We start from the raw sequence: 25,041 nt of genomic DNA, 5'->3' as shown, positions 1-25,041 counted from the left end.
TCAGACAAAATGGGAAGATAAAGAAACAGATTCCAAATGAAAGAACAAGAAAATTCTCCAGGGGATGGACTAGATGAAATGGAGGCAAGTAATTTATCAGACAGGGAGTTTAGAATAATGATTATAAGGATACTCAACAGCATGAAAAAAAAAAAGACATAGAAAGCATAAAAAAGGACCAGTCAGAAATAAAGAATGCAAATCTGAAATATAAACTAGAAATAATAAACAGTAGGTTAGAAGAAGCAGAGGACTGAATCAGTAATTTGGAAGACAAGGTAGAAAAAACCAGGCAGAGCAGCAAGAAGACATTTTTTTTTTTAAATGAAAAGTTCTTAAACATTTTGGAGAGCGTTCTGCTAAGTGAAATAAGCCAGGTGGTGAAAGACAAATACCATATGATCTCACGTATAAGTGGAACCTAATCAACAAAACAAACAAGCAAGCAAAATATAACCAGAGACATTGAAATGAAGAACAAATTGACAGTAACCAGAGGGGAGATGGGGGAGAAGGGAGATAATGGGGAAAAGAAAAGGAAGGGTCATTAAGGAACATGTATAAAGGACCCAGGGACAAAGCCAAAGCAGTGTAGAATTGAGAGTGGGAAGTAGGTGTGGGTGGGGCAGGGGAAAGTGGTGGCAAGAAATGGAGACAACTGTACCTGAACAACAATAAAAAAAAAGAAAAAAGTAAAATGACCAAAAAGTTGAAACACTTTGGATGACATGAAGCATAACAACATTTGTATCATAGGAATGCTACAAGGAGAAGAGAGCAAGCAATGGGTCGAGAATCTATTTGAAGAAATAAAGACTGAAAACTCCCTCAATATGGTGAAAGAAAAAGACACAATTCCTGGAATCTCAAAGAGGCCCAAACAAGTTGTACCCAAAGAGGTTTACGCTGAGAAACATCATAATTAAAATGACAAGGCTTGGAGACAAGGAGAGAATCATAAAACTTGCAAGAGAAAAGCACGTAGTTATGTACAAGACAGCACCAATTAGACTGTCATCTGATTATTCAACACGAAACATCAGGCCCGGCGAGAGTGGTAAGAAATATTCAAGGTAATGAAAAGCAGGAACCTACAACCAAGGCTGCTTTACCCAGCAAGGCTGTCATTTAAAATTGAGGAGAAATAAGAATCTCCTGGGCAAGAGAAAGCTAACAAAGTTTGTCAACACCAAACTGGTACTGTAACAAATATTAAAAAAGATTGTTTTAAGAAGAAAACAAACAAACAGGGAAACAGTCTATAACAATAAAATGACACTACATATGTGTCTATCAATAATCATCTTAAATGTAAATGCTCCAATCAAATGGCATAGGGTAGGTGAATAGATAAGAAAACACAGTTTCTGCATGGCTAAAGAAAACACCAACAAAATGGAAAGGGAATCAACCATATGGGAAAACGTTTGCCAATGATACTTTGGACAAGAGTTTGATCTCCAAAATACATAAAGAACTCCACACAACTCCGCACCAGGAAGACAAACAATCCAATTAAAAAATGGGCAAAGGACCTGAACAGACACTTCTCCAAGGACATACAGAGGGCCCAGAAACATGTGAAAAAATGCTCAACATCACTAGCCATCAGAGAAATGCAAATTAAAACCACAATGAGATAGCAGTTCAGACTGGTCAGAATGGCCATCATTAACAAATCAAGAAACAAGTGCTGGCAAGGTTGTGGAGAAAAGAGAACCCTAGTACACTGTTGGTGGGAATGCAGACTGGTGTAGCCACTGTAGAAAACTGTATGGAATTTTCTCAAAAAAGTAAAGATGGAACTGCCTTTCGAGCCAGTGATCACACTCCTGGAACTATACCCTAAGAGTCCTGAGTCACCAATTCAAAAGAACCTATGTACCCCAATGTCCATAGCAGCACAATTTACAGTAACCAAGTGCTGGAGACAGCCTAAGTGCCTATTAATAAATAAGTGGATCAAAAAACTATGGTACATTTACACAATGAAATACTATGTAGTGGAAAGAAAGGAGCTCCTCCTCTTCCCAGTAGCTTGGATGAAACTGGAGAGTGTTATGCTAAATGAAATAAGCCAGGCAGTGAAAGACAAATACTATATGATCTCACTTATAAGTGGAAGCTAATCAACAAAACAAGCAAGCAAGCAAAATATAACCAGAGGCTTGGACACAACAAACTGACAATGATCAAAGGGGAGTGGGGAGGGGCATGATGGATGGAAAGAAGGGGAAGGGACAAGCTAAGCAACATGAATTGAGGACTCCTGGGCACAAACATTGTGGAGGATTGACTGTGAGAGTTGGGGGAGAACATGCAGGGGAGAGTAATGGGGAAAGAAGTCAGGACATCTATAACTGAACAACAATAAAAGGAAAGAAAGAAAACAAGATATATATGTGTGTATGCACACACACACAGTGCCTCCATGAGACCCATCTCAGATCAAAAGATACACATAGGCTAAAGGTAAAGTGATGAAAAAAGATATTTCATGCAAATGAAAAAGGAAAAAAAAAAGCTGGAGTTGGAGTACTTATATCTGACAAAGTAGACTTCAAAACCAAAACTATAGAACTACATAATAATAAAGGGAACAATACAATAAGAGGATATAACCCTAGTAAACATTTGTGCACCCAACAGAGGAGCACCTAGATATATAAAGATAATCTTGATGGACATAAAGGGAGAGATCAACAGAAATACAGTCGTAGTTGGGGGATTTCAGCACCCCATTGGCTTCAGTGGATAGATCTTCTAGATAGAAAATCAACAAGGCAACAGCAGCCTTAAGTGACACACTAGATCAAATGGGTTTAATTATATCTTCAGAGCATTTCTCTTTTAAGCAGCAGAATATATATACTTTTCAAGTGCACAGGGAACATTTTCTGGTAGACCACATGTTTGGACATAAAATAAGTCTCAGTAAATTTCAAAAGATTGAAATCATATCAAGCACCTTCTCTAACCACAAAGCTATGAAACTAGAAATCAAACAAAAGAAGAACACTGTAAAACAAAGACATGGAAGCTAAATCACATGTTATTAAACATTAAATTGGTCAATGAGATCAAGGAAGGAATCAAAAGATACCTTGAGTCAAATGAAAATGAGGACACAACAATCCAAAATCTGTGGGATACTGGGAAAGCAATCTAAGAGAGAAATTCATAGCCTTACAGGCCTGTCTCAAGAAAAGAAAGAAAAATGAGAAAGCTCAAATAAACAATCTAGCTTCATGCTTAAAGGAACTTGCTTAAAGGAACTTGAAAAAGAAAAACGAAGTCAAAGTGAGTAGAAGGAGTGAAATAATGGTGATTAGAGCAGAAATAAACAAAATAAAGTCTAAAAAAAAAGATCAGGGAATATAAGAGCTGACTTTTTGAAAGGAGAAACAAGATTTACAAAACTTTAACCAGACTCATCAAGAAATAAAGGGAAAGAACACACATAAATAAAATCTGAAATGAAAGGGGGGACATAAGTGACACCAAAGGAATACAAAGAATTGTAAGAAATTGTGAACAATGATATGCCCCAAAACTTGACAACCTGGACAAAATGGATAAATACTAGACACATACAATCTTCCAAAACTAAATCAGGAAGAATCCAAGAATCTGAATAGACAGATTATACTTAGCAAAAGTAAACCAGTAATCAAATAACTCCCAACAAACAAAAGCTCTGGACCAGATGGCTTCACAATTGAATTTTACCAAACATTCTGAGAAGAACTAACACCTCTCCTCAAACTATTTTATAAAATTCAGTGGGAAGGAAGGCTAACAAAGTCATTTTTATGAGACCAGCATTATCCTAATTCCAAAACCAGAGAAAGACACTACAAAGAGAAAATTACAGGCTAATATCCCTGATGCACATAGATACTAAAATCCTCAATAAAATATTAGCAAACTGAGTACAGCAATGCATCAAAAAAGATCATATACTATGATCCAGTGGAGTTTATTCCAGGAATGCAAGGTTGATACATTTGCAAATCAATAAATGTGATTCACCACATAAACAAAATGAAGGATAAAAACCACATGATCATATCAGTAGATGCAGAAAAGGCTTTTGATAAAATCCAGCACCCATTTATGATAAAAAAAACTTTCAGCAAAGTGGAAATAGAGGGAACATACTGAAATAATAAAGGCCCTACATCACAAACCCACTGCCAGAATCATACTCAATGGGCAAAAACTGTAAGCGTTTTCCTTAAGATTGAGATAAAGACAGGGATGTCAGCTTTCACCTCTCTTATTCAACATAGTACTGGAAATCCTAGCCACAGCAATCAAACAAGAAGAAATAAAAGGCATCTATAGTTGTTGAGATGTTGATGCCCAAGAAGAACGGTATTGCCATTTATGAACTCCTTTTTAAGGAGGGATTGATAGTGGCCAAGAAGGATGTGCCCATGGCTAAACACCCCAAGCTGGCAGACAAGAACGTGCCTAATCTTCACATCATGAAGACCATGTGGTCTCTCAAATCACGAAGCTACATGAAGGAACAGGTTGCCTGGAACATTTCTACTGGTACCTTACCAACGAGGGCATCCAATATCTCCGTGATTACCTCCACCTGCCCCTGAGATCATGCCTGCCATTTTGAGCCATAGCCAGCCTGAGACTGGCAGGCCAAGGCCCAGAGGTCTGGAAGACGAGCATTCTGCAAGGCTGACATGAGGGGAAGCTGACAGACACTTATAGACGGAGTGCTGTGCCCCCTGGTTCCAACAAGAAAGCTGAGGCCGAGGCTGGGTCAGCAACTGAATTCCAGTTTAGAGGTGGATTTGGTCGTGGACATGGTCAACTACCTCAGTAAAGTTGGAGGGATTATTTTGTGTTGAATAAACTTGTGGCCAGGAAAAAAAAAGAAGTAAAAGGCATCCAAATTAGGAAGAAATAACCTGTCTTTATTTGCAAATGACATGATACTGTACATAGAGAACCCCAAAGATTCTAAGAAACTACTAGAACTGATAAATTAATTCAGCAAAGTATTAAGATACAAAATTAATATGCAGAAATCAGTTTTAGGTTTACATGCCAATAATCAACTGACCAAAAGGGAAATTAAGAAAGCACTTTGATTCAAAGTTGCTTCAAAAAGAAATACCTAAAAATAAACCTAACCAAGGATGTAAAAGACCTGTACTTGGAAAATTACAAGACACAGAAGAAAAAATAGAAGAGGATAGAAATAAGTGGAAGCACATACCGTGTTCATGGATAGGAGAAATAACATCATTAAAATGTCCATACTACCCAAAGCAATCTATAGATTCATCCCAATTGCTATCAACATGCGAATAACATATTTCACAGAACTAGAACAAATATTTCAAAAATTTATTTGGACTCCCAAAATGCTCTGCATAGTAACAACAACCCTGAGGAAGAAGAACAAAGTTGGAGGAATCATGATACCTAATATCAAACTATACTATAAGGCCATAGTAAGTAAACCAGCATGGTACTGGCATAAGAACAGACACATAGGTCAATGGAACAGAAAAGAGAGCTTGGGGATATGCCCATACCTTTATAACCAATTAATATTCAGTAGAGGAAGCAAGCACATACAACAGGCTAAAGATAGTTCATTCAATAAATTGTTTGGGGTAAATACGACCAATTTATGCAGAATAATGAAACTAGACTACCTCCTTGCCCCACACACAAGAATAAATTTCAAGATGGTTCAAAGACACAAATGTTAGAACCAAAACCATAAAAGTCCTAGAAGAAACAGAGGCAGCAAAATCTCAGACATTGCTTGTAGCAATATTTTATTGGACATATCTCTGCTGGCAAGGGCAACAAAAGAAAAAAATAAACTAATGGGACTACATCAAACAAAATATTGTTGTACAGCAAAGGAAATCATCAACAAAATAAGAAGACAACCCACAGAATGAGAGAACACATTTGCCCATACATTTGATGAGGGCTTAATATCCAAAATGTATAAAGTACTTACAAAACTCAGCACCAACAAAAAACAACCCAATTAAAAAATGGACAAAGATCCTGAATAGACACTTCTCCAAGGAGGACACAAAGATGGCCAATACACATATGAAAAGATGCTCAACGTCACTAATCATCAGATAAATGCAAATTAAAACTACAACGAGATACCATCTCACACCTGTCAGAATGGCTATCAGTAAATCAAGAAACAAGAGCTGGTGAGGATGTGGAGAAAGTGGAACACTGTTGCACTGATAGTGGGAACTCAGATTGATGCAGGCATTGTGGAAAGCAGTATAGAGATACCTGAAAAATTACCAACGAAAAGCAAAAGCAAATACACCAACAAAAGCTAAAAGTAAGTAAGTAGGATTTTTCAGTAAAATAAGAAAGAAAAATCTGCACAGCAAAAGGAGACCGTCAACAGAGTGAAACAGCAACACACGGAATGGGAGAATATATTTGTAAATTATATATCTGATAAGGGGTTAATATACTGGTTATTCTTGGTAGTGAGAGTTTGGGTGATTTTATTTGCTCTGTATTTTTCTGTATTTTAATGTTTTCTGTAATTAGCATAATTTGCTTTAATAATATGAAATAAAAGGAATCATTAAATAAGAGTGTAACAATGTGTACACACAGTATAATCCCTCAAAAGAAAAAAACAAGCAAATTTTAAAAGCTACACATAATATGAAAAAAAAACCCCTAGAAAGTTTAAATGTTTGATGTAAAAAAAGGAAGAAAAGAAGACATTAAAAGCTCTCCACAGAAAGAGAAAATATATTTACACTATCTCTTCTGTAGCCAGGGCATAGAATTGTTGTACTGCTTCAGTTGGTAGGGGATAGAATTATAGAGAAGATCTCATCTTTAAATAAGAGAGAATTTCTGAGAACCACAACTATTATGACATATTTATCCAGGATAACATTGAAAACATTACCAGCTTGAACTTTCATTTAGTTGACTAGTGCTTTTCCTTTAAGAATCAGGTCAAGACAAGGTGCCCACTTGCACCACTATATGCTATTTAACATAATACTGGAAGCCAAGCCTGGAGTAATTAGGCAAGCAAAAGAAATAAAAGACATCCATATAAGAAAGGAAAAATTAAAATTGTTTCTGTTTGTAGATGATAGGATCTTATATATATAAAACCTTAAAGACTCTACTAAAAACTGTTATATTCAGTAGAGTTACAGAATATAAAATCAACATAGAGAAATTAAGAAATAAATGCCATTTACAGTACCATCCAAAACAAATAAACAAAACAAATTTAGGAATAAATTTAATGAAAGAAGTGAAAGACCTGTACACTGGAAACTTTAAGACACTGATGAATTCAATCAAGAAGGCACAAATATTGGTATCACATATTCTTGGGTTGGAAGAATTGATATTGTTAAAATGACCATACTGTCCAAAGCAATCTACAGATTTATGTGATCCCTATTAAAATTCCAATGGCATTTTTCACAGACACAGAAAAAGAAACTATTCTGAAATTTATATAAAACCACAAATGACCCATGTAGCAAAAGAAATCTGGTAAATTGAAAAAAAAAAACAACACAAAACAACCTGTAGGCATCACACTTCCTGGTTTTAAGCTATATTACAAAACTATAGTTATCAAAACAGTGTGGGTATTGACATAAAAACAGGCAAACAGACCAGTGGAGCAGACTAGAGAGCCCAGCCATAAACTCCTTTATTTTTGCTAAAGGATGCCAAAAACACCCAGTGGAGAAAGGATAGTCTTTTTAGTCAGTGCTATTGGGAAAACAGTATATTCACGTACAGAAAAATAAATCTGGACCTGTACTTTAACACCACTCACAAAAAATTATCTTGGTATGTATCAAAGACAAATGAAGCCGTAAAAAAGGCTTACCTCAAACTCCTAGAAGAAAACAGGGACAAATCCTTGAATTCTTTTCATTGGTTTTATCAATGATTTCTTGGATAAGACCCACAGTGCACAGGCAATGAAAGCTAAAGTAAACAATAAGTTTACATTAAATGGAAAAACTGCACAGCAAAGGAAACAAACTGAAATGACAACCTACAGAATAGGAAAAATATTTGTAAACTATGTATATCCAATAAGGGGTTAATGTCTAAAATATAAGGAACTCTTAAAACAAATAGGAAAAAGCAAATAATCAAATTAGAAAATGGGCAGAATACACATATTTCCAAAGAAAATATAAAAGGTGCTTAACATCACTAATCATCACAGAGATACAAATCAAAATCAAAATGATATATCACCTCCCATCTGAATGGCTGTCATCCAGAAGACAAGATAACAAGAGTTGACAAGGACATGAAGAAAAGGCAACCTGGTGCACTGTTAGTGGAAATGTAAACTGATACAGCCACTATAGGAAAGAATATGGTGGGTCTTCAAAATATTAAAAATATAACTACCATGTGATCCAGTAGTGTCCCACCTGGTATATATCCAGGTGGAATTGAAATCAGTATATTGAAGAGATATATGCACCCCTGTGTCCATTGAGTATTATTCACACAATAGCAAAGAAATGTAAACAATCTAAATGTCCTCCCATGGATGAAAAGATAAAAAAATGTGGCATATGTATGAGTCTTTTTAGAAAGTATCCAGCCATGTAATATGAAAAATAGAAATATTTATTGGAGAAGATACAAGATACAAGAAATATTGTACAAAGGACAAAGACACATCAGTCCCCTTCAAAGTAGACACCTTGGGACATGACACAGTTGTCCCAATTGCCATCAGCTGCCCCATCGTATTTTCCTGAATCTCATCTAAAATCTCTTCCCTTTCAAATGTCTTTTTTTTTTTTTTTTTTTTTTTTTTTTTTTTTTGGTAAAAGCCAGAAGTGGCAGGGCACACCGAATCTGGGCTGTAGGGGGTCTGAGTCACCTGAGTGATTTGGTGTTTTGCCAGAAAACTACACGAGACATGATGCATGAACAGGCATGTTGTTGTGATGAAGCTGCCAATCAACAGTTGCCCATAGCTGTGGCCTTCTGAATCATCTGAATAGTTTCCTCGGAGGAATGTTCAAGCTTAACAGAAAATTTGATGGGTATTTGTTGCTGTACTCACTCAGACATTTTGAATGTGTTGTCCATACAGTACACATCCTCAGTGAACAGCATCTGCCATCCTCACGGACTAGGACAGTGAAGTCATCATTGTTTGTGCATGTGCATTCCAGTCCACTCTCCTTGGCTGCCAGGTTACATTGATATCTTGCAAACCATTCTCATTATATTAACAATGACTGGACTTTCTCCAGACAGACCTCATACATATAGGATGGGGCAAACGTACAGTTACGGTAGCTCATATGGAAAATAATAAAATAATAAATAATAATAATAGAAGAATAAATTCTGTTTCACAACTCTAAACCTACATTTGCCCCACCCTGTACAAATAGATAATCAGCCATGAAAAAGAAGGAAATTCTTCCATTTGCTATAACATAGATGAACCTGGAGCATGTTATGCTAAGTGAATAAAACCAAAGAAAGACATATTGCATGGTTTCATTTACATGTGGAATCTGAAGAATATAAAACCCCCTATATTTTATAGAAACAAATCAGAATGGTAGTTGCCTGGGATTAAGGGGCGGGGAGGGAAAATAGGGTGATGTAAGACAAAGGGTACAGATTTTCCATTATAAGTTCTGGAGATGTACATAATGGTAATTACAGTTAATATGCTAGTGTATAGTTGTAAGTTGCTGAGAGTAAATATTAAGCATTCTCATTATACACACATAAAATGTTAAATATGTCATGATGGATATGTTAAGTATCTTGATTTTGATAATCATTTCATGATGTATATGTATATCAAATCAACATGTTACATACTTTAAATATATACAATTATATTTTTTCAGTTATTCCTCAACTTAGAAAGTGAAAAACTGGGGAAATACACAGATGTACACTACAATCTAGGTGTGTTCATTACTTTTGGTTTTCAAGCTTTTTGCTTCTAAGTCCTTTCAGTGAAGTGACCTGAGAATATATATGTATGTGTGTACATTCATGTATACATGTGTATATGTGGTTGCCACATTTATCACAATAGAGAATGAATGATAGAAAAACAAAGATGTAGTTGCAAGATATAAAATTTCCTTAATAACCATAGATATGGATATGGATTTCCATGGAAATATAGAAATGGAAATACAGAAATAATGCTAGAGGGAATACAACATACTCTGAAACATAGTTTAACTGCACAGATGCCCAACCTCCCCTCATAAACATGCACATATGGACAGTCACCCACAGAAGAGAACTTACACTTATAAAGAAGCTTTGTTTGCCATTACTTATGGGTTAAGGAGTGGATGGGAGGGATCTTACTCTCCCACACATTCAACCTTGGAGACTCAGAAGACATTTCTGCCTACTCAGTGAGGTGCAAAACAAGCCTAACACATTCTGCAGTATTTTCTGTGAACCTGGGTTAAGCACAGGCTGATGTTCCAGGAGTATCTTCCAGTGGCCCATATTTCTGTCTGTTTCAGTGAAAGTGTAAATCATAAACACTTTGCAGTTAATTCCAAAATAGCTTGGGCATTTTATGAAATTTCTGGCTTAGAAATGAAAAAGCTACTATAGCAAAAAAATTAAACAGCTTTCTTTTAGAATTCAAAATATTTGTTATGAATATTAAGGCTTTATCTTCCCTCCAACCTGAATAATGTGATATCATCTGGTTTTTCCAATTCTTTCAAATAAAGTCTAATTTTAGCTCATCTCATTTAATCTCAACAATCCCTTTTCTTCTTTTTGTGTCTTAGATTTTTATGCTGCGCTGTTCTCTTCTGTCCAGAACAGAAGAGAACAGCTGTCTCTCAGATATTTCCCTAATGTCATCTTGCCTGTGAGTCAGGAGGATATCATCTTGCTCTCTTAGATTTTTATTCCTGTTGTAATTTTAGAATTCACACTACCTTCAGCTGGGGTTTATAAGGGTGTAGTGGTCAACAGGGTGGTTTCAAGAGCTGTATGTCCTATGCTGGAGGAAAACGTATTTAGACTCTGGGATGCACAGTTACACACAATTGATTATGACTGTATTTTTATTCCATTTTCGTTGTGACAGGGAAAGTCTTGCATGAGGAACATATTGAACTCTTGATGGAAGAGTACTCATTCCTGAAAAAAGAAGTGGCGGGGAAAGACCTGCTGAAAGGATCTCTTCTCTTCACAGGTCAGTGTTAGGTGGGATCACAGAGTGATAGTTGTTCTATATTTTAGTTGTAATTTTTTGATGTGGTTGTGTGAAGAGGAGAGCCATGTCTGCCTACACTGCTTTCTTGACCAGAAGTCTCTCTGTTTCTTTTTTATTCTGGGAAGATTGTTTATATGAATTTATCCATTTCTGCCACAATGTCTAATTTGTTGGCATTTAATTTTTTTACAGAATTTTCTTACATTCTATTCTAGTTCTGTGGTGTCTGTTGTCACTTGACTTTTTTCATTTATGATTTTATTTATTTGGCTGTTCTCTATATTTCCCTTGATGAGTTTGTTAAAGACATTATCAATTTTTAAAATCTATTTCAAGAACCACCTCTTGGTTGCATTGATCTTTTGTATTTTATTTAGACTATTTCTTTCACTTCTGCTACGGTCTTTATTATTTCCTTTTTTCTATTCACTTTGGCCTTTGCTTGTTTCTCTTCTTTTAAGTTTCTTTAGGTGTAAGGTTATATTGTTTACTTGGGATTCTTCTTGCTTTTTTCTGTAATTACTCTATGTTTTTCTCTTAGAACTACTTTGGTTCTGTCCCATATGGGTTAGTGTTTTTATTTTTATTTGTCTGAAGTTATCTTTTTATTGTTTCCTTGATCTTGCTGTTAACCCATTCATTGTTTAGTAGCATGTTATTTAGCCTCTATGTGTTTGTGTGTTTTCAGTTTTTTCTGGTAATTGATTTCCAGTTTCATACCATTGTAAGGGGGGAAGATGCTTGATATTATTTCAATCTCCTTAAATATATTGAGACTTGTTCTGTGGCCTAATATGTGGTAAATCCTTGAAATTATTTCATGTGTGCTTCAAAAATATATATATATTCTGCTGCTTTGGTGTGAAATGCTCTAAACTTATCAATTAAATTTAATGGTTTAATGTATCATTTAAGGTCAGTATTTCCTTGTTGATTTTATGTTGGGATGATCAATCATGTGAGTGGGGTATTAAAGTCACCTTATATTACTGTATTATCACTTATCTTTCTCTTTATGTATGTCAGTATTTGCTTTTTTTATTTAGGTGCTCTTTTGTTGAGTGCATAAGTGTTTACAAGGATTGGATTGCTTCTTATTATTATGAAATTTCCTTCTTAGTCTCTTGTTATAGACTTTATTTTAACATCTATTTTGTCTGATACTAAGTATTGCTACTTCAGGTTTTCTTTATTCCATTTGCATGAAATATCTTTTTCCATCCCTTTACTTTCAGTCTGTGCATATCCTTTGATATGAAGTGTGTGTCTTGTAGGCAGAAAATGTATGGGTCTTGATTTCTTATCCATTCTGCCACCCTATGTCTTTTGACTGGGATATTAAATCCATTTACATTTAAAGTACTTACTGATAGGTATGTTATTTCCATTTTTGGTTATTTGTATTTTGACCACTTTTTCCCTTCTACTTAAGTCCCTTTAACATTTTTTTTTGGAATACTGGTTTTATGGCAATGAACTTTTTCATAATTTTTCTGTCTGGGAAGCTCTTTACCTTACCTTCAAATCTAATTATAGCCTTGCTTGGTAGAGTACCATTATTGTAGGTCTTTGCTTTTTTTTCACTTTGATTATCTTGTGCCAGTCCTGTCTGTCCTTTGTATTTTCTATTGAGAAATTAGCTGACAGCCTTATTGGAACTCTCTTGTAGGAAACTAACCGTCTCTCCCTTGCTGCTTTTAAGTTTCTCTTTGTCTTTAATTTTTGACATTTTAACTATGAATTGTGATCATCTGGGCCTTTTAAGATTCATCTTGTTTGGGACTCTCTGTGTTTCCTGAAGTTGTATGTGTATTTCCTTTACCAGGTTAGAAAAGTTTTCTGTCATTATTTCTTCAAGTAGGTTTCAATCTTTTGCTGTCTTTATTCTCTTTTTGGTTCCTCTGTGTTGCAGATCCTGGTATACTTGATGTTGTCCTAAAGGTCTCTTTATCTATCCTAATTTCATTTTGGATGTTTTTTTTTTTCCCGTTTGTTTGCTGTTTGTAATGGATGGTTTATTCTACCTTGTCTTCCTAATCACTGATTTGAACCTCTGTTTCTTGATCTACTGTTGATTCCCTCTAATGTGTTCTTCACTTCAGTTATTGTGTTCTTCATTATTGACTGATTTGTTCTTTTATATTTTCTATGTTTTTATGTTTATTATCTCTTTGTTGAAGTTCTGACTGAGTTCATCTACACTTCCTCTAAGCTCATTGAAAATTCTTATAACCAATGTTTTGAACTCTACATCTGCTGGATTGCCTGTCTCCATTTTGTTAAGTTCTTTTTCTGGAGTTGTGTCCTAATTTTTCCATTTGGGACATATTTCTTTCCTTATTTTTGTTGCCTCTCTGTGTTTGTTTATATGTGTTAGATTGATCTCCATTTCCTGGTCTTGGCAGAATGGCCTTATGTAGTACATGTCCTGTGGGGGCCCAGTGGTGCAATCTCCCTGGTCACTTTGTCAGGTTCTCTAAATGTGTCCTTTGTGTGGGTTGTGTACGCCCACATGTTGTAGTTGAGCTTTGCTCTTATGATGTCAGTGGGAGGAGAGGTTGATCACAGGAATGGTAGTGAGGAATGGCTGTGACTATAGCAAAGGAGCTGTTGTGCAAGTACTGATGCCATAGAATGGAATTTGCTTTAGCAGGGCTCTTTTGTCTGCTGAGTCTGCTTCTTAGGTTTGGCATTTGTGGAGCTGGTTGGATGGTAGTCTTTTGTGGTCTGAACCTGGTCACTGAGTAATGTTGTTTCTGTAACCTTTTGGGAGGGACTCTGGTTCAAGTCAAGGTCAGCTACTGCCTCTTTCCTGTTCAGGGTTACCTGATAGGGGGTACAAAGTAATCTGCAGAAGGTTGCAACTTGTGCTTGGTTTGGAGGCATCTGGGAGAAACCAAGTAGTGAACTAAGTCCAGCTTCCACTGGTTTCTTGCTTAAGGCAGCTTAGGAAGCAGTAGCAGGCTTTCTGGGACCAAATGCTACTTGTTTGGTATTTTTGAACTTTAGAGATCTTGTAGGAAGATGCATGCTGTGAGCTGAGACAGCCAGTTTGTTTGGAAAAGCTGTTGAAAGAAGACAGGCCCAGGAGTGTTATTTTACTGAGTCAGGACTCAGGGAATCACCAGGCAAGGGTGATTGGTGTTAGGCAGTTTAATGGATAGCTTAGATATTGTGCCCATTCAAGCCTGCAGGCTAGGTGTGGGGAGGGCTTAACAGAGGAACAGTTGTGTCTGCTAGCACTTCTGTCCCTTTATTGAGCTGCCCTAATTCCTGCCCCTTCTGCCCTCACCTTGAAGTTAGTTAATTCAGCTTCTCCCTGTATGTCCCTGGAATTTTTCAAGCTGCTGCCCCAGTGCTGAAGTTCAGAGAAAGTGAGCTTAAGTGAGTTTGTGTGTAGGTCTCCAACAGCCCTCCTCCATCTTACTCAGCTGCCATCCCCACAGTCTTTTACAGCCAGAAGTTGTAGGGACTTGTATTCTAGCTCTGGAGCCTTAGGTTGGGTAGCCTGGTGTGGGCCTGGGACCCTTACACCTCAGATGTTCTCCACAGCTGAGATATCCCTCCCTTTTTTTAAGTGCCACAATATGGATATGGAGCCTGTTCATATCATGCTCTGCCCCTCCTACCAGTCTCAAGGTGGTTTTTTCTTTATATCCTCAGTTATAGGAGTTATGTACAGCTAGTCTTCATGTGGTTCTCAGTGATGGTTGTTCTATAATTTACTTGTACTTTTGATGTGTTAAGGGAGGAGGCCAGCATAGCAATTACCTACTCCATTATGTCAAGCAGTAGTCATTTTGCTTTTATTTGTAAGTTATCTTTTTAAAAACATTAATATTTATTATTTTAATTCAGCATCAAAGTTATAAGAAATTTTTGCTTTATAGAGCAATATAACAGGTATAAAGTCTTTTAAATCTAGGTTATGTATACAATTTAGGTTGGGGAAAAAGAGGAGCTGTATCTTAACTAGATTTATCACACAGATACTCTTGAATGTACTTTTGTTCAGGAAATAATGAAGGCTAAGAAAACACTTAACACTTTCAATTTTCTCAACACTGACATAAGTTATAGGTATTATAGTATTTATAGTTATGAAACTTTTACCTTCTTGTGATGTATACAGATAGTTATGGTATTTATAGGAACATAGGCTTGAGGAACTAAATATGTTGGTTTCTCTTTTACTTCTTCAGATCACTAACTGAAGAGTATCTATATGAACGTGTTTATATGTGTATAATATATGTATGTTTATATACACACACATGCATTTTGGAAGCCTGAAATATTTTAATTATCGCATAGACTAGATTGATTGCTGTTTCCAATAATGTTTTATTATACTCACAAAACTAAATTTAATAAACAAGAAAAAATTGACACCTTTATGACAATTTACATTTAAGCACCTGAATTTTCATTAGTATTATTAGTTATTTTGCACACTAAGACAAGGTTGTATTGTCCTAATCACCCAGCCACATCTGTTTACTCTCTGCCATACCCATGAGTGTGCTACTGTGCTCTTCAGCTGTCAGTACTTTGCTTCCCAGTTCCCACAGTATTTGTGATTCCTCACAGCTGGCCCATTGGAAGAAGAACAGTTTGGCTTCCCCGCATTCAGTGGCATTTCTCGCCTGACCTGGCTGGTCTCTCTCTTTGGGGAACTTTCTCTTGTGTCTGCCACTTTGGAAGAGCAGAAGGAAGATCAGTACATGAAAATGACTGTGTACTTGGAGACAGAGGATAAACGGTAGGTTGTGGGAAACCATGAGTAGAAGGAAACTTAACATCCTCCTGTGTTTACCAGGTTCATAGTCCTAATTGCAGAAGGGCTGTCTACTTCTGCAAACAGAACAGGTACTGATATTTCACTTACATTGCCTTATTTGATCCTCATAGCAACCTGTGTAAGAGAAATAAGATTCCCTTGACTAGTATGTAAATAGAGAGTTACAGAATCTAAGCACTTTGCCTAAGCCATACAGGTAAGCAATATCAGACCTAGTAGCTTCTGTGGCCTGCTGCCTTACAAAATTTTATTATAAAAATTTCAGACATGTGGTAAAGTAGAAAGAACTTTGCCATGAACACCCATACAAGTACTAGCTAGACCCTGTCATTAATATTTTACCTTACTTGCTTAGCACATATCCAAATACTCATCTTCCAGTGTGACCAAAATTTAAGGTTTTGTTTTTTTAGCTTTATCCTCAGATCATAATGTAATACTGTTCCCAAAATATTCTGATTCTTCAGTTCTTATACCAAGTCTTTTTCAACAAAAATATATTTATGAATTTCCTTTAAAAGCATTTCATCTCTGTAAAATATTTAAAACAGCAAAGGTTTTAGAGTTACTAAAATAAACAGACCATTCAGAATTTTTTAAAAAAGACAAGTGTATGATTCCCTGAATGAAGCCTGATGTTCATTTTGAGGAGTATCCTCTTTTCTAGGGAAAGGCAGGGTTAACAGATGAAGGTGAAACATGCAGAGCTTGGATGTGCAGCATGTGGAATAATAGCAGTCATGGCCCCTGGCTCTGATGCTGGCCATGTAGAATTGCAGCCATGTTCGTACAGGTGCTGTCCCCTGTGTTCAGAGCTAAAGGTATCTCAGGGTGCTGCAGGAGTACAGGGAAGGAGGACCTGAAGAGATCAGATCATGCTTCCTAGGGGTGGAGGCACGGTGCTTAGTCTTGAAGTTTGAGTAGGAGTTTACATAGCAAATAAGATGTGAGGAAAGCAGGAGCTGACTCTTGTTATTGTAAAAGTGAGGCAAGTATTGGGTGAATGTTGGGACAGATAACAAATACCATATTACAATTTCTTAAATTCATATAATACTTTCCACCTTTCAAATTGCATTTTTAATCTCACCCTCACCATTGCCCCAACATAGGTAAAGTTGTATACTCATTATTTATTTTTACTGAATAGGAAATAGGGGTAGAGGAAATATTGACATTTTGTATTCCCTCAAATTATAAAACTGTATGTTATATGGAAGGATGTGAGAAATTTTCCTAGGTGGATGAGAATATTTGTAGTATTTCAAATTATTTTTATTAGGTGTTAAAGCAATTAATAAGGAGCATTAATATTAATCTTTGTAATCACATTCAGGAATGTTTGTAAAGGCTGTTCTATGATTTTGTAAAACTAACTGTAAGCTTAAACTAATAAATTGTTACTTGTCAACTCTACCTCAATAAAACACAAAATAAAACAAAAAACAAAAAAAAATTGCAGAGAAATTAATTTTTAGAATTTAGACCAACTTTTTCACAGTTTGTAATAATCATTTATTTTTTTTTTACATTTGAGTAATACCAAAAAAAATTTAGTTGATAGAGTGAACACCTTACTAGTTTACTAGTTTAATTGCTCTTTGCTAGAGTCTTTGCCTGACATGAATGTAAATTTTTGATTTAAGGGTTATTAGTATTGATTCACACATGGATCATTTTAATGATTTACAGAATAGGAAACTTACTGAAATACAGTTCTTTAAAGCAGATTTGTTTCTGCCTAGTTTACAGACCCTATGGTATAGTATACTGTGTGACAGAGAAAAGCCTTTTTATCCTGTGAATGCAGCTCTGGCTTCTGACTTTGCCTGGGGACAATGCTTTAGGATCTGTGGGCCTCTTTCTTCCCCAAAGCTTATCTTAAATTTCAGGCTAGATTTTATAAGTAGATATCTTTCCAGATCTTGTTACTACATGTTAGGAACCTCTTCCAGTTGTTTCCAGACACAATTTTTTAAATTACAGCTAACTTCAAGCAACATAGTGGAATGGAACAGAACCACAGCAGGAGATGAGGGAGAAGGGGAGGCATGATCTAGAAGGGTCACACTAAAAGAACTAGCAAGACAGGGAACATTATTCAAAACCCTGTTGTACAAGTACTACTATTAGCTAATGTCTTTCGAGCACTTGCTATGTGTTAGGTACAGCCCTATTCTTTTTATAGGGATTTTCTCACATAATCTTTATACCAGCTCTCTGAAGTGGGCATTATTTTCAACTAGGGAACTGAGACTCAGGTCAAAAATCTTGCCAAGGGCACAGAGCTATCAAGTGATTGAGAGAGAATCACATTTAATCGCACTTAGGCAGTCTGTCTCCAATCCCCAAATTGTCACACCTTCTCCCCAAAATACACAAGAATGACATGAGAAAGGAGCACCATGGAAAACACACCTTATCATAGTTCTCATCTGTCTGTGAGGTAGGTCCCAGAATTATCCAGGAAATTTTAGTGCAGCTTACCCCCAAGCCCAGGTACTTTGCAGTTAACCAGTTTTTCAACTTTGCAAAAATAAGCATCAGAACTTTTTTTTCAAACCAAATCTTACGTAGACAGCCAATATGTAGAAGATGTACAAATTTGAATGCCTGTTAAAGCCAATTGATAGAAGCCAAAGCCATTCATGGCCTTGCCTGCTTGTCCTTCAGGGCTGAGGAAAGAGCACTGTTTGAAAATTGCTACCACCTCCACAGTTCTTGCAGAGATGTGCTCTCACTAGGTATGAGGATGTGATTGAATACCTTCTTGTAGAAGGTGAGAAGTAAGAAGAATTTTTACAGGTAGTCACTGCCTAGGTTGATGAATGCATATATGTGCTTGTGGATGTTTTTACAGAGAAGAGGAGCAGAAAAGCTGTCTGTGAATTCAAGCTTGTTTTTGGTTTGGACACGGGAAGTTAAGTACTGTCCAAACCCAGAACACAGGTAGACCAGATTCCACCCATAACTCTACACCATACAGTTGGCAGTAAAATGCCAATAACTGATGCTGTCACTTGTAAATACATGATTAGTATGGCATTTGAAGTTTTAAGCATAAAGGACCACAAAATGAGGAAATTACTCTGTCAACTTTTGTCCTGATGTCTCCTTGTATGAATGGGCATTATTATGGCTCCACCTTTATATACTGCATATTTTCCCCTATGAAACATTCATTCCACACTCTAGGTCTTGGTAAGCTAGATTAGCCAAAGGGGAGGACTCCTTTAGATTTCAAACAACCCTGCGCTTCCTTCAACACCCAGAACAATCTTAAGTGACTTCCTTGGGCTCTTTTCCTGCAGACCCCCCACCTAATCTTAAGTCTTATTATGGCCCATCACTCTAGAGGAAGAGAATAAGCAAGCAAACAAACAAATGGTAGTTTCTCTTCATTCATTAGCAATACTGGTCTAACATGCCCACCCCAGGCTTGACCTACTGTAGTCCAGTGTAACGGGAAATAAGAAATCCTAGTAATCATGGCAGGACATAAGAGAATGCCAGAGACCCTAATGCATGCTCAGGATTTAGTACTTTCCCTATTCACACTGAAAAACTTCATCACTTAGTGCCTTCTTCTAGACCCTAACTCACCACTTTAAGAAAACAAAAACTAGAGTAAAGCAAATAGGAATAGCTAAAGACCAACACCAAATTATCTCATTCCTGGGAATTCTAAGAAAAGGGAATGTTCTAAGAAAAGGGAATACTATTTATGTGTGAAGATGTTGAATACAAGATATTCATATTAATTTGAAATAGCAATGAGCTTAAATATTTGGCAACAATAAAATAATATACAATCAATTGTACATGCTATGCAGAAAATTAATAATAGTTTTACATAAGTAAAAGAGGCATAGTCAAACCTTGACTGTTGTGGCTCAGTGGACTGAGTGCTGGTCTGCAAACCAAACGGTCACCAGTTTGATTCCCAGTCAGGGCACATGCCTTGGTTGCGGGCCAGGTACCCAGCAGGGGGTGCATGAGAGTCAGCCACACATCGATGTTTCAGTCCTTCTCTTTCTCTCTCTCTCCCCCTCTCTCTAAAAATAAAATCTCAAAAAAAAAAGCATAGTCAATTGTTTATAATTTATATGCCATGTACATACAGACAAATATAGAAAAGAATTACATCAAACTAAAGATACTTTTATTTAGGTAAGAGAATTATGTATTTTTTAGTTTAAGAAGTCCTCATGCTGTATTGTTTTTAGAATATGTAAAAGACAACAGATTTTATATTTTTTCTCTCATATTATTCAATAATCTTACTTTAATTCAAAGTCTACTTAACAAGTTTCTCTGTTTTCATCTAGCAGGTAATACAGCTCTTTTCTATTATAAAGACAAAAGATAAACCAAGAGAAAGGAGAGTCTTTAGATAAGTAGTCTATTCTATTAGAATTTTATATTTTTGTGAGTGGTAGCATTAGGGGACAAATTTGAAATGGAAACAGGTACTTTGTTAATCAGCAGGGAAAATCTGTTATTTTCTAGCATGTGCTGAATCATACACTTCTTTAAGAAAATAATGAAAGATACTCTCCCATAAAAATGCACATACACATGGAAATAATTTGCACAAAATATCAGGTGGTTCATGATTACCTGTAGCTCTTACTTGCTTCCCCTAGAGGGATCCATCGATGAGACTCAGTAAAAATTCCTGAATGACAAATTGGTGTTCACACAAAAATTATTGCATGAATTCCCCTGGCTGATGGCAAAATTAAATAAAGGACTGTTTCAAGTCAAGTTGGAAATAATTACCCATGACCTTTGAGAGGTGGGTAGAGGTTGGCTTGCCACCTGAACCACTACAGTGAGCAGCAGCTGCAGGGAAGGTGGGTACAAAATGAGGACCTGTTACCAGGTGCTGAGGTGTCATCAAGCATTCATTTACACTCTTGTGTAATATCTAAAATTATGGTTTTTTCTTTCTTTCTTTCTTTCTTTCTTTCTTTTTCTTTCTTTTTTTTTTTTCAGTCCACTGACATGGATTGAAGAGAAGGGGCCTGGTCTACAACGAAACCGACATTTAAGCTTCCATTTCAAATCTGGGTCCCTGGAGAATGTGCCAAATGTAGGAGTCAATAGGAATATTTTTTTGAAAGATCAAAATATATTTGTCCAGAAACTCTTGGGCCAATACTCTGAAATGGAACTGGCTGCTGAAAAGAAACGCATCCTGCACTGCTTGTGGCTTGCAGAAGAAATCCAGAAATGCTGTTCCTGAAAGAGGAAAAGAAATCAGGAAGACACTTTCAAGATGAAACCATAGTTTGATTTTTATCTAGTTAACTTTATTCTTGCAATTAAATGTGTCCTGGATAAACAGGATTTGCTTATTGTCATGAGTTGTATTGGGAGTAGGGGCACATGGGGATAAGGAAAGAACTTAGTTTTGTTAAGCTGATCCAGTGCTTTGTATGCCTTATTTACTTTTCCTAAGACCCTTATCAGGAGGGTATTACCAGGTTTTTTTCCATTGATATATTAGACAATTTTATTTGAAATCACCTAGGTAGCAGAACCAGTCTTTAAAAACCCCTCAGGCACTCAACCACTACAAAATACAGCCATGAACATTTTCCTTCCTTGCTTTAAGGAATTTTATCTTTCCTCACAAGCTTTCACTAGTTATGTACCTGCTATGCTACCTGGGATTGTAAAATTCCTTAAGACCATGCTATGTACCTGGGATTGTAAAAATGAATGAGACATACCCACTGCTCTCAAAAACTGCCAGTGTCATAAAGGAACCAGTCACACAGACCAGTCATTGTAATGTAGTAGGTACAGTAAAAGGTATATACCCCTGGTCATCTGGAGACAGGTTCAGGGAAGATTTCCAAACTGGGTCTAGATGACGAATAAGTTAGCTGTGTATACGTGAAAGTAAGGCTCTCCTGGCAGAAGATTGACAAGAAAAAGTGAGAAGCACCCTGGTGAGTGCCATGGGAACAGTCACTGGAAGAGGAAGTCCCAGGGGGGCAAATATTATAGGGATCCTATAAGCCAGTGGAGAGGCACTGAATGGTGTTATTTAATAGGGGAGTGACCTGACCAGATTTCCAGTTTAGGTAAAACAGAAGGCTGCCTAGAAGGAATAAGAGAACAAGGAGGAGGCATTCAGTTGAGAGGCAACAAATGTGTTTGTGTTTTTAGCCCTTGCCTTCTCTGAACTTGATTCCCATGTTGCATCAGACGTGAGGCAGAACTAAGTCCCAGGAAGCTGCTCTTTTGTTTCATTGATAGTCCTATTGCATTTTCTTCAAAGCAGGGGTTAGCTTTCTTGCTTCTGTAAGTCCTCCATCTTGTTTTTTGCCATCTTCACTTCCCATTAACCAGTTCAGAATCCATGAGGTCATTGATGGAGTCAAACTCTATTTTTTTTACCTTTTGTAACTATTTCATCACCATAGTACATCAAGATAAACAAAGCAGGCAAAAATTCTTTACAGTTTTTATAAAGCTATATAAAACAATTTGTGATAAATATTGGTCATTTTATTGGTTCGTTATCCACACCAAATGCCCTTTTAGGTCAAGGAATATTGTATCTATTTTTGTATGCTGTTCAGCCTCTATTATGAGGTAAATAGTAAATATTTGATGATTAAAATGCAGTGCAATAGCTTTTCCCATTTGGGTTTGATAACTCCTATTTCAGTGATACCCCTATATGATATTGGAAGTGGGGGCAGGTGTCAAAGAAAGCCAGAGCTGGACAGTAAAGTTGTATAAACAGATTTACTCAGGACTGTTGATATAGAGGAAAACAGACCTCAGTATAGTACTGGGCTCAATTCCAAATACAGCAAGGGCAAGCGGAAATTTATAGCCAATGAGCAGAGTGGAAGTCAGTGGATATAAAAATTACTAAGAGGAAACGGGGTAAGAGGATTCTAGCTAAACGATCTTAACAACATTCTTGGAGAAGGCAGGTCAGCCTGATCATCTGAAGACATCATACCAAAAGTGGAGATGAGAAATTTGATCCTATATTGAGGGTAAGGATTTTTACTAAACGCCTTAGTATGATTTTTGCTAAAATTGGGTGATGCAAAGATAGGGAAGTCCCAAGGTCAAGGCTTGAGAAGAATGTTTAGAGGAACCTTACTAAAGTTTGGTCAAAGATTGTTTTTTGTCATGGGATAAGAGAGTATTAATTAATATTGATAATTATTTACCTTAAGCTTATTTTGTGTTTGGTCAAAAGATACAAAAGAAAAACATACATTAATTTTACGAATATTAAAGAATTTCAGAAGGAGAAGGAAGTGACAAAACAACCTAGAGAGGTAATGAGTGGCAGCCTTTCTTTTTTTCTAAAAAAATTTATTAAATTTTTTTTACTGTTCCAATACATTTGTCTCCATTTACCCGCCACAACTCTCCCCTGCCCCATCCACCCTCACCTTCCCACATCAATCCTCCCCACCTTGGCTTCAACCATGTGTCTTTCATACCTGTTCCTTGATCTGACCCTTCCCTTTCTCCTCCCTGGTACCCTCCTCTCTCCCTCCCTCCCATCCCTGTTGATTTCTTCTACCTTTCAATGTTGCTAGTCATATTTCCCTTGCCAGCTTGATTTGCTAGTTTGGTTCCACTTATAGGTGAGATCATATGGTATTTCACACCCTGGTTTATTACACTTAGCATAATGCTGTCCAGTTCCATCCATGCAGTCAGGAAGGGTAGTAGCTATTTCTTTCTTCCTGCTGTGTAGTATTCCATTGTGTAAATGTACCATGTTTTTTTGACCCATTCATTTACTGAGGGGCACTTTGGATGCTATTGTCAATAGCACTTGGCTATTGTCAGTTGTGCTGCTATGAACATTGGGGTGCATAGGTTCTTTTGAATTGGTCTTTTAGGATTCTTAGGGTATAATCCCAGTAATGGAATCATTGGGTCAAAAGGCAGTTCCATTTTTAGCCTTTGAGGAAATTCCACACTGTTTTCCACAGTGAATGTACCAGACTGCATTCCCACCAAGAATGTACTAGGATTCCCTGTTTTCCACAACCTCGCCAGCACCTATTGTTTGTTGATTTATTTATGATGGCCATTCTGATTGGTGTGAAGTGGTATCTCATTGTAGCTTTAATTTGCATTTCTCTGATGGCTAGTGATGCTGAGCATCCTTTCATGTGTCTCTGGGTGCTGTGTATGTCCTCCTTGGAGAAGTGTCTCTTCAGGTCCTTTCCCATGTTTAAATTGGATTGTTTGTCTTCCTGGAGTGGAGTTGTGTGAGTTCTTCTATATTTTGAAGATCAAACCCCTGTCCTGAGGTATCATTTTCCCATATGGTTGGCTCCCTTTTCATTTTGCTGATGTTTTCTTTAGCCGTGTAGAAGTTTCTTACTTTGATTAAGTCCAAATTGTTTATTCTTTCCTTTGTGTCCTTTGCTCTAAGGGACACATTGGTGAAAATATTGCTGCATGGGATATTTGAGAGTTTCCTGCCTGTGTTCTCTGTGACTTTTAAATGGTGTCATGACTTACATTTAAGTCTTATTCTTCTGGAGTTTATTTTTGTGTATGGTGTAAGTTGGTGGTCAAATTTAATATTTTTGCATGTAGCTGTCTAGTTCTCCCAACACCATTTGTTGAAGAGCCTCTTTTTACTCCCTTTTATGCTTCTGCACCGTTTGTCAAATATTAATTGACCATAGAAATATGGGTTTATTTCTGGGCTCTCTCTTCTTTTCCATTGATCAATGTGTCTGTTCTTATGCCAGTACCAGACTGTTCTGATTACAGTGGCCTTGTAATATAGTTTGATGTCAGGTATTGTGATCCCTTCTACTTTGTTTTTCTCTCTCAAAGTTGTTGCATCTATTTGGGGTCATTTATGGTTCCATATAAATTTTTGAAATGTCTGTTCTATGTAAAATACGTCATTGATATTTTAATAGGGATTGCATTGAATCTATAAATTGCTTTGGGT

General features: G+C 36.6%; 1 protein-coding gene and 1 pseudogene across 2 annotated transcripts in view; both read left to right on the top strand.

The window, feature by feature from the left end:
* The window catches only part of BLVRA (biliverdin reductase A), an 86,337-nt gene extending 65,012 nt beyond the window's left edge, over positions 1 to 21,325 (top strand). For both annotated transcript variants that reach the window (XM_054564393.1, XM_054564392.1), the window contains 3 exons: positions 11,144 to 11,251; positions 15,863 to 16,034; positions 21,072 to 21,325. In XM_054564393.1, coding sequence (XP_054420368.1) covers positions 11,144 to 11,251; positions 15,863 to 16,034; positions 21,072 to 21,321 — 530 coding nt within the window. In that variant the 3' untranslated portion in view covers positions 21,322 to 21,325. The remainder of the gene's footprint in view (positions 1 to 11,143; positions 11,252 to 15,862; positions 16,035 to 21,071) is intronic.
* On the top strand, positions 4,257 to 5,098 carry LOC129063354 (40S ribosomal protein S10-like; annotated as a pseudogene).
* Positions 21,326 to 25,041: the final 3,716 nt, after the last annotated feature.

This window comes from Pteronotus mesoamericanus, unplaced genomic scaffold (assembly GCF_021234165.1).
Source record: "Pteronotus mesoamericanus isolate MK-2021 breed Mesoamerican mustached bat unplaced genomic scaffold, CSHL_Meso_final scaffold_85, whole genome shotgun sequence".
NCBI classification, from domain to species: Eukaryota; Metazoa; Chordata; class Mammalia; order Chiroptera; family Mormoopidae; genus Pteronotus; species Pteronotus mesoamericanus.
This window is presented reverse-complemented; position numbering and strand designations above follow the sequence as displayed.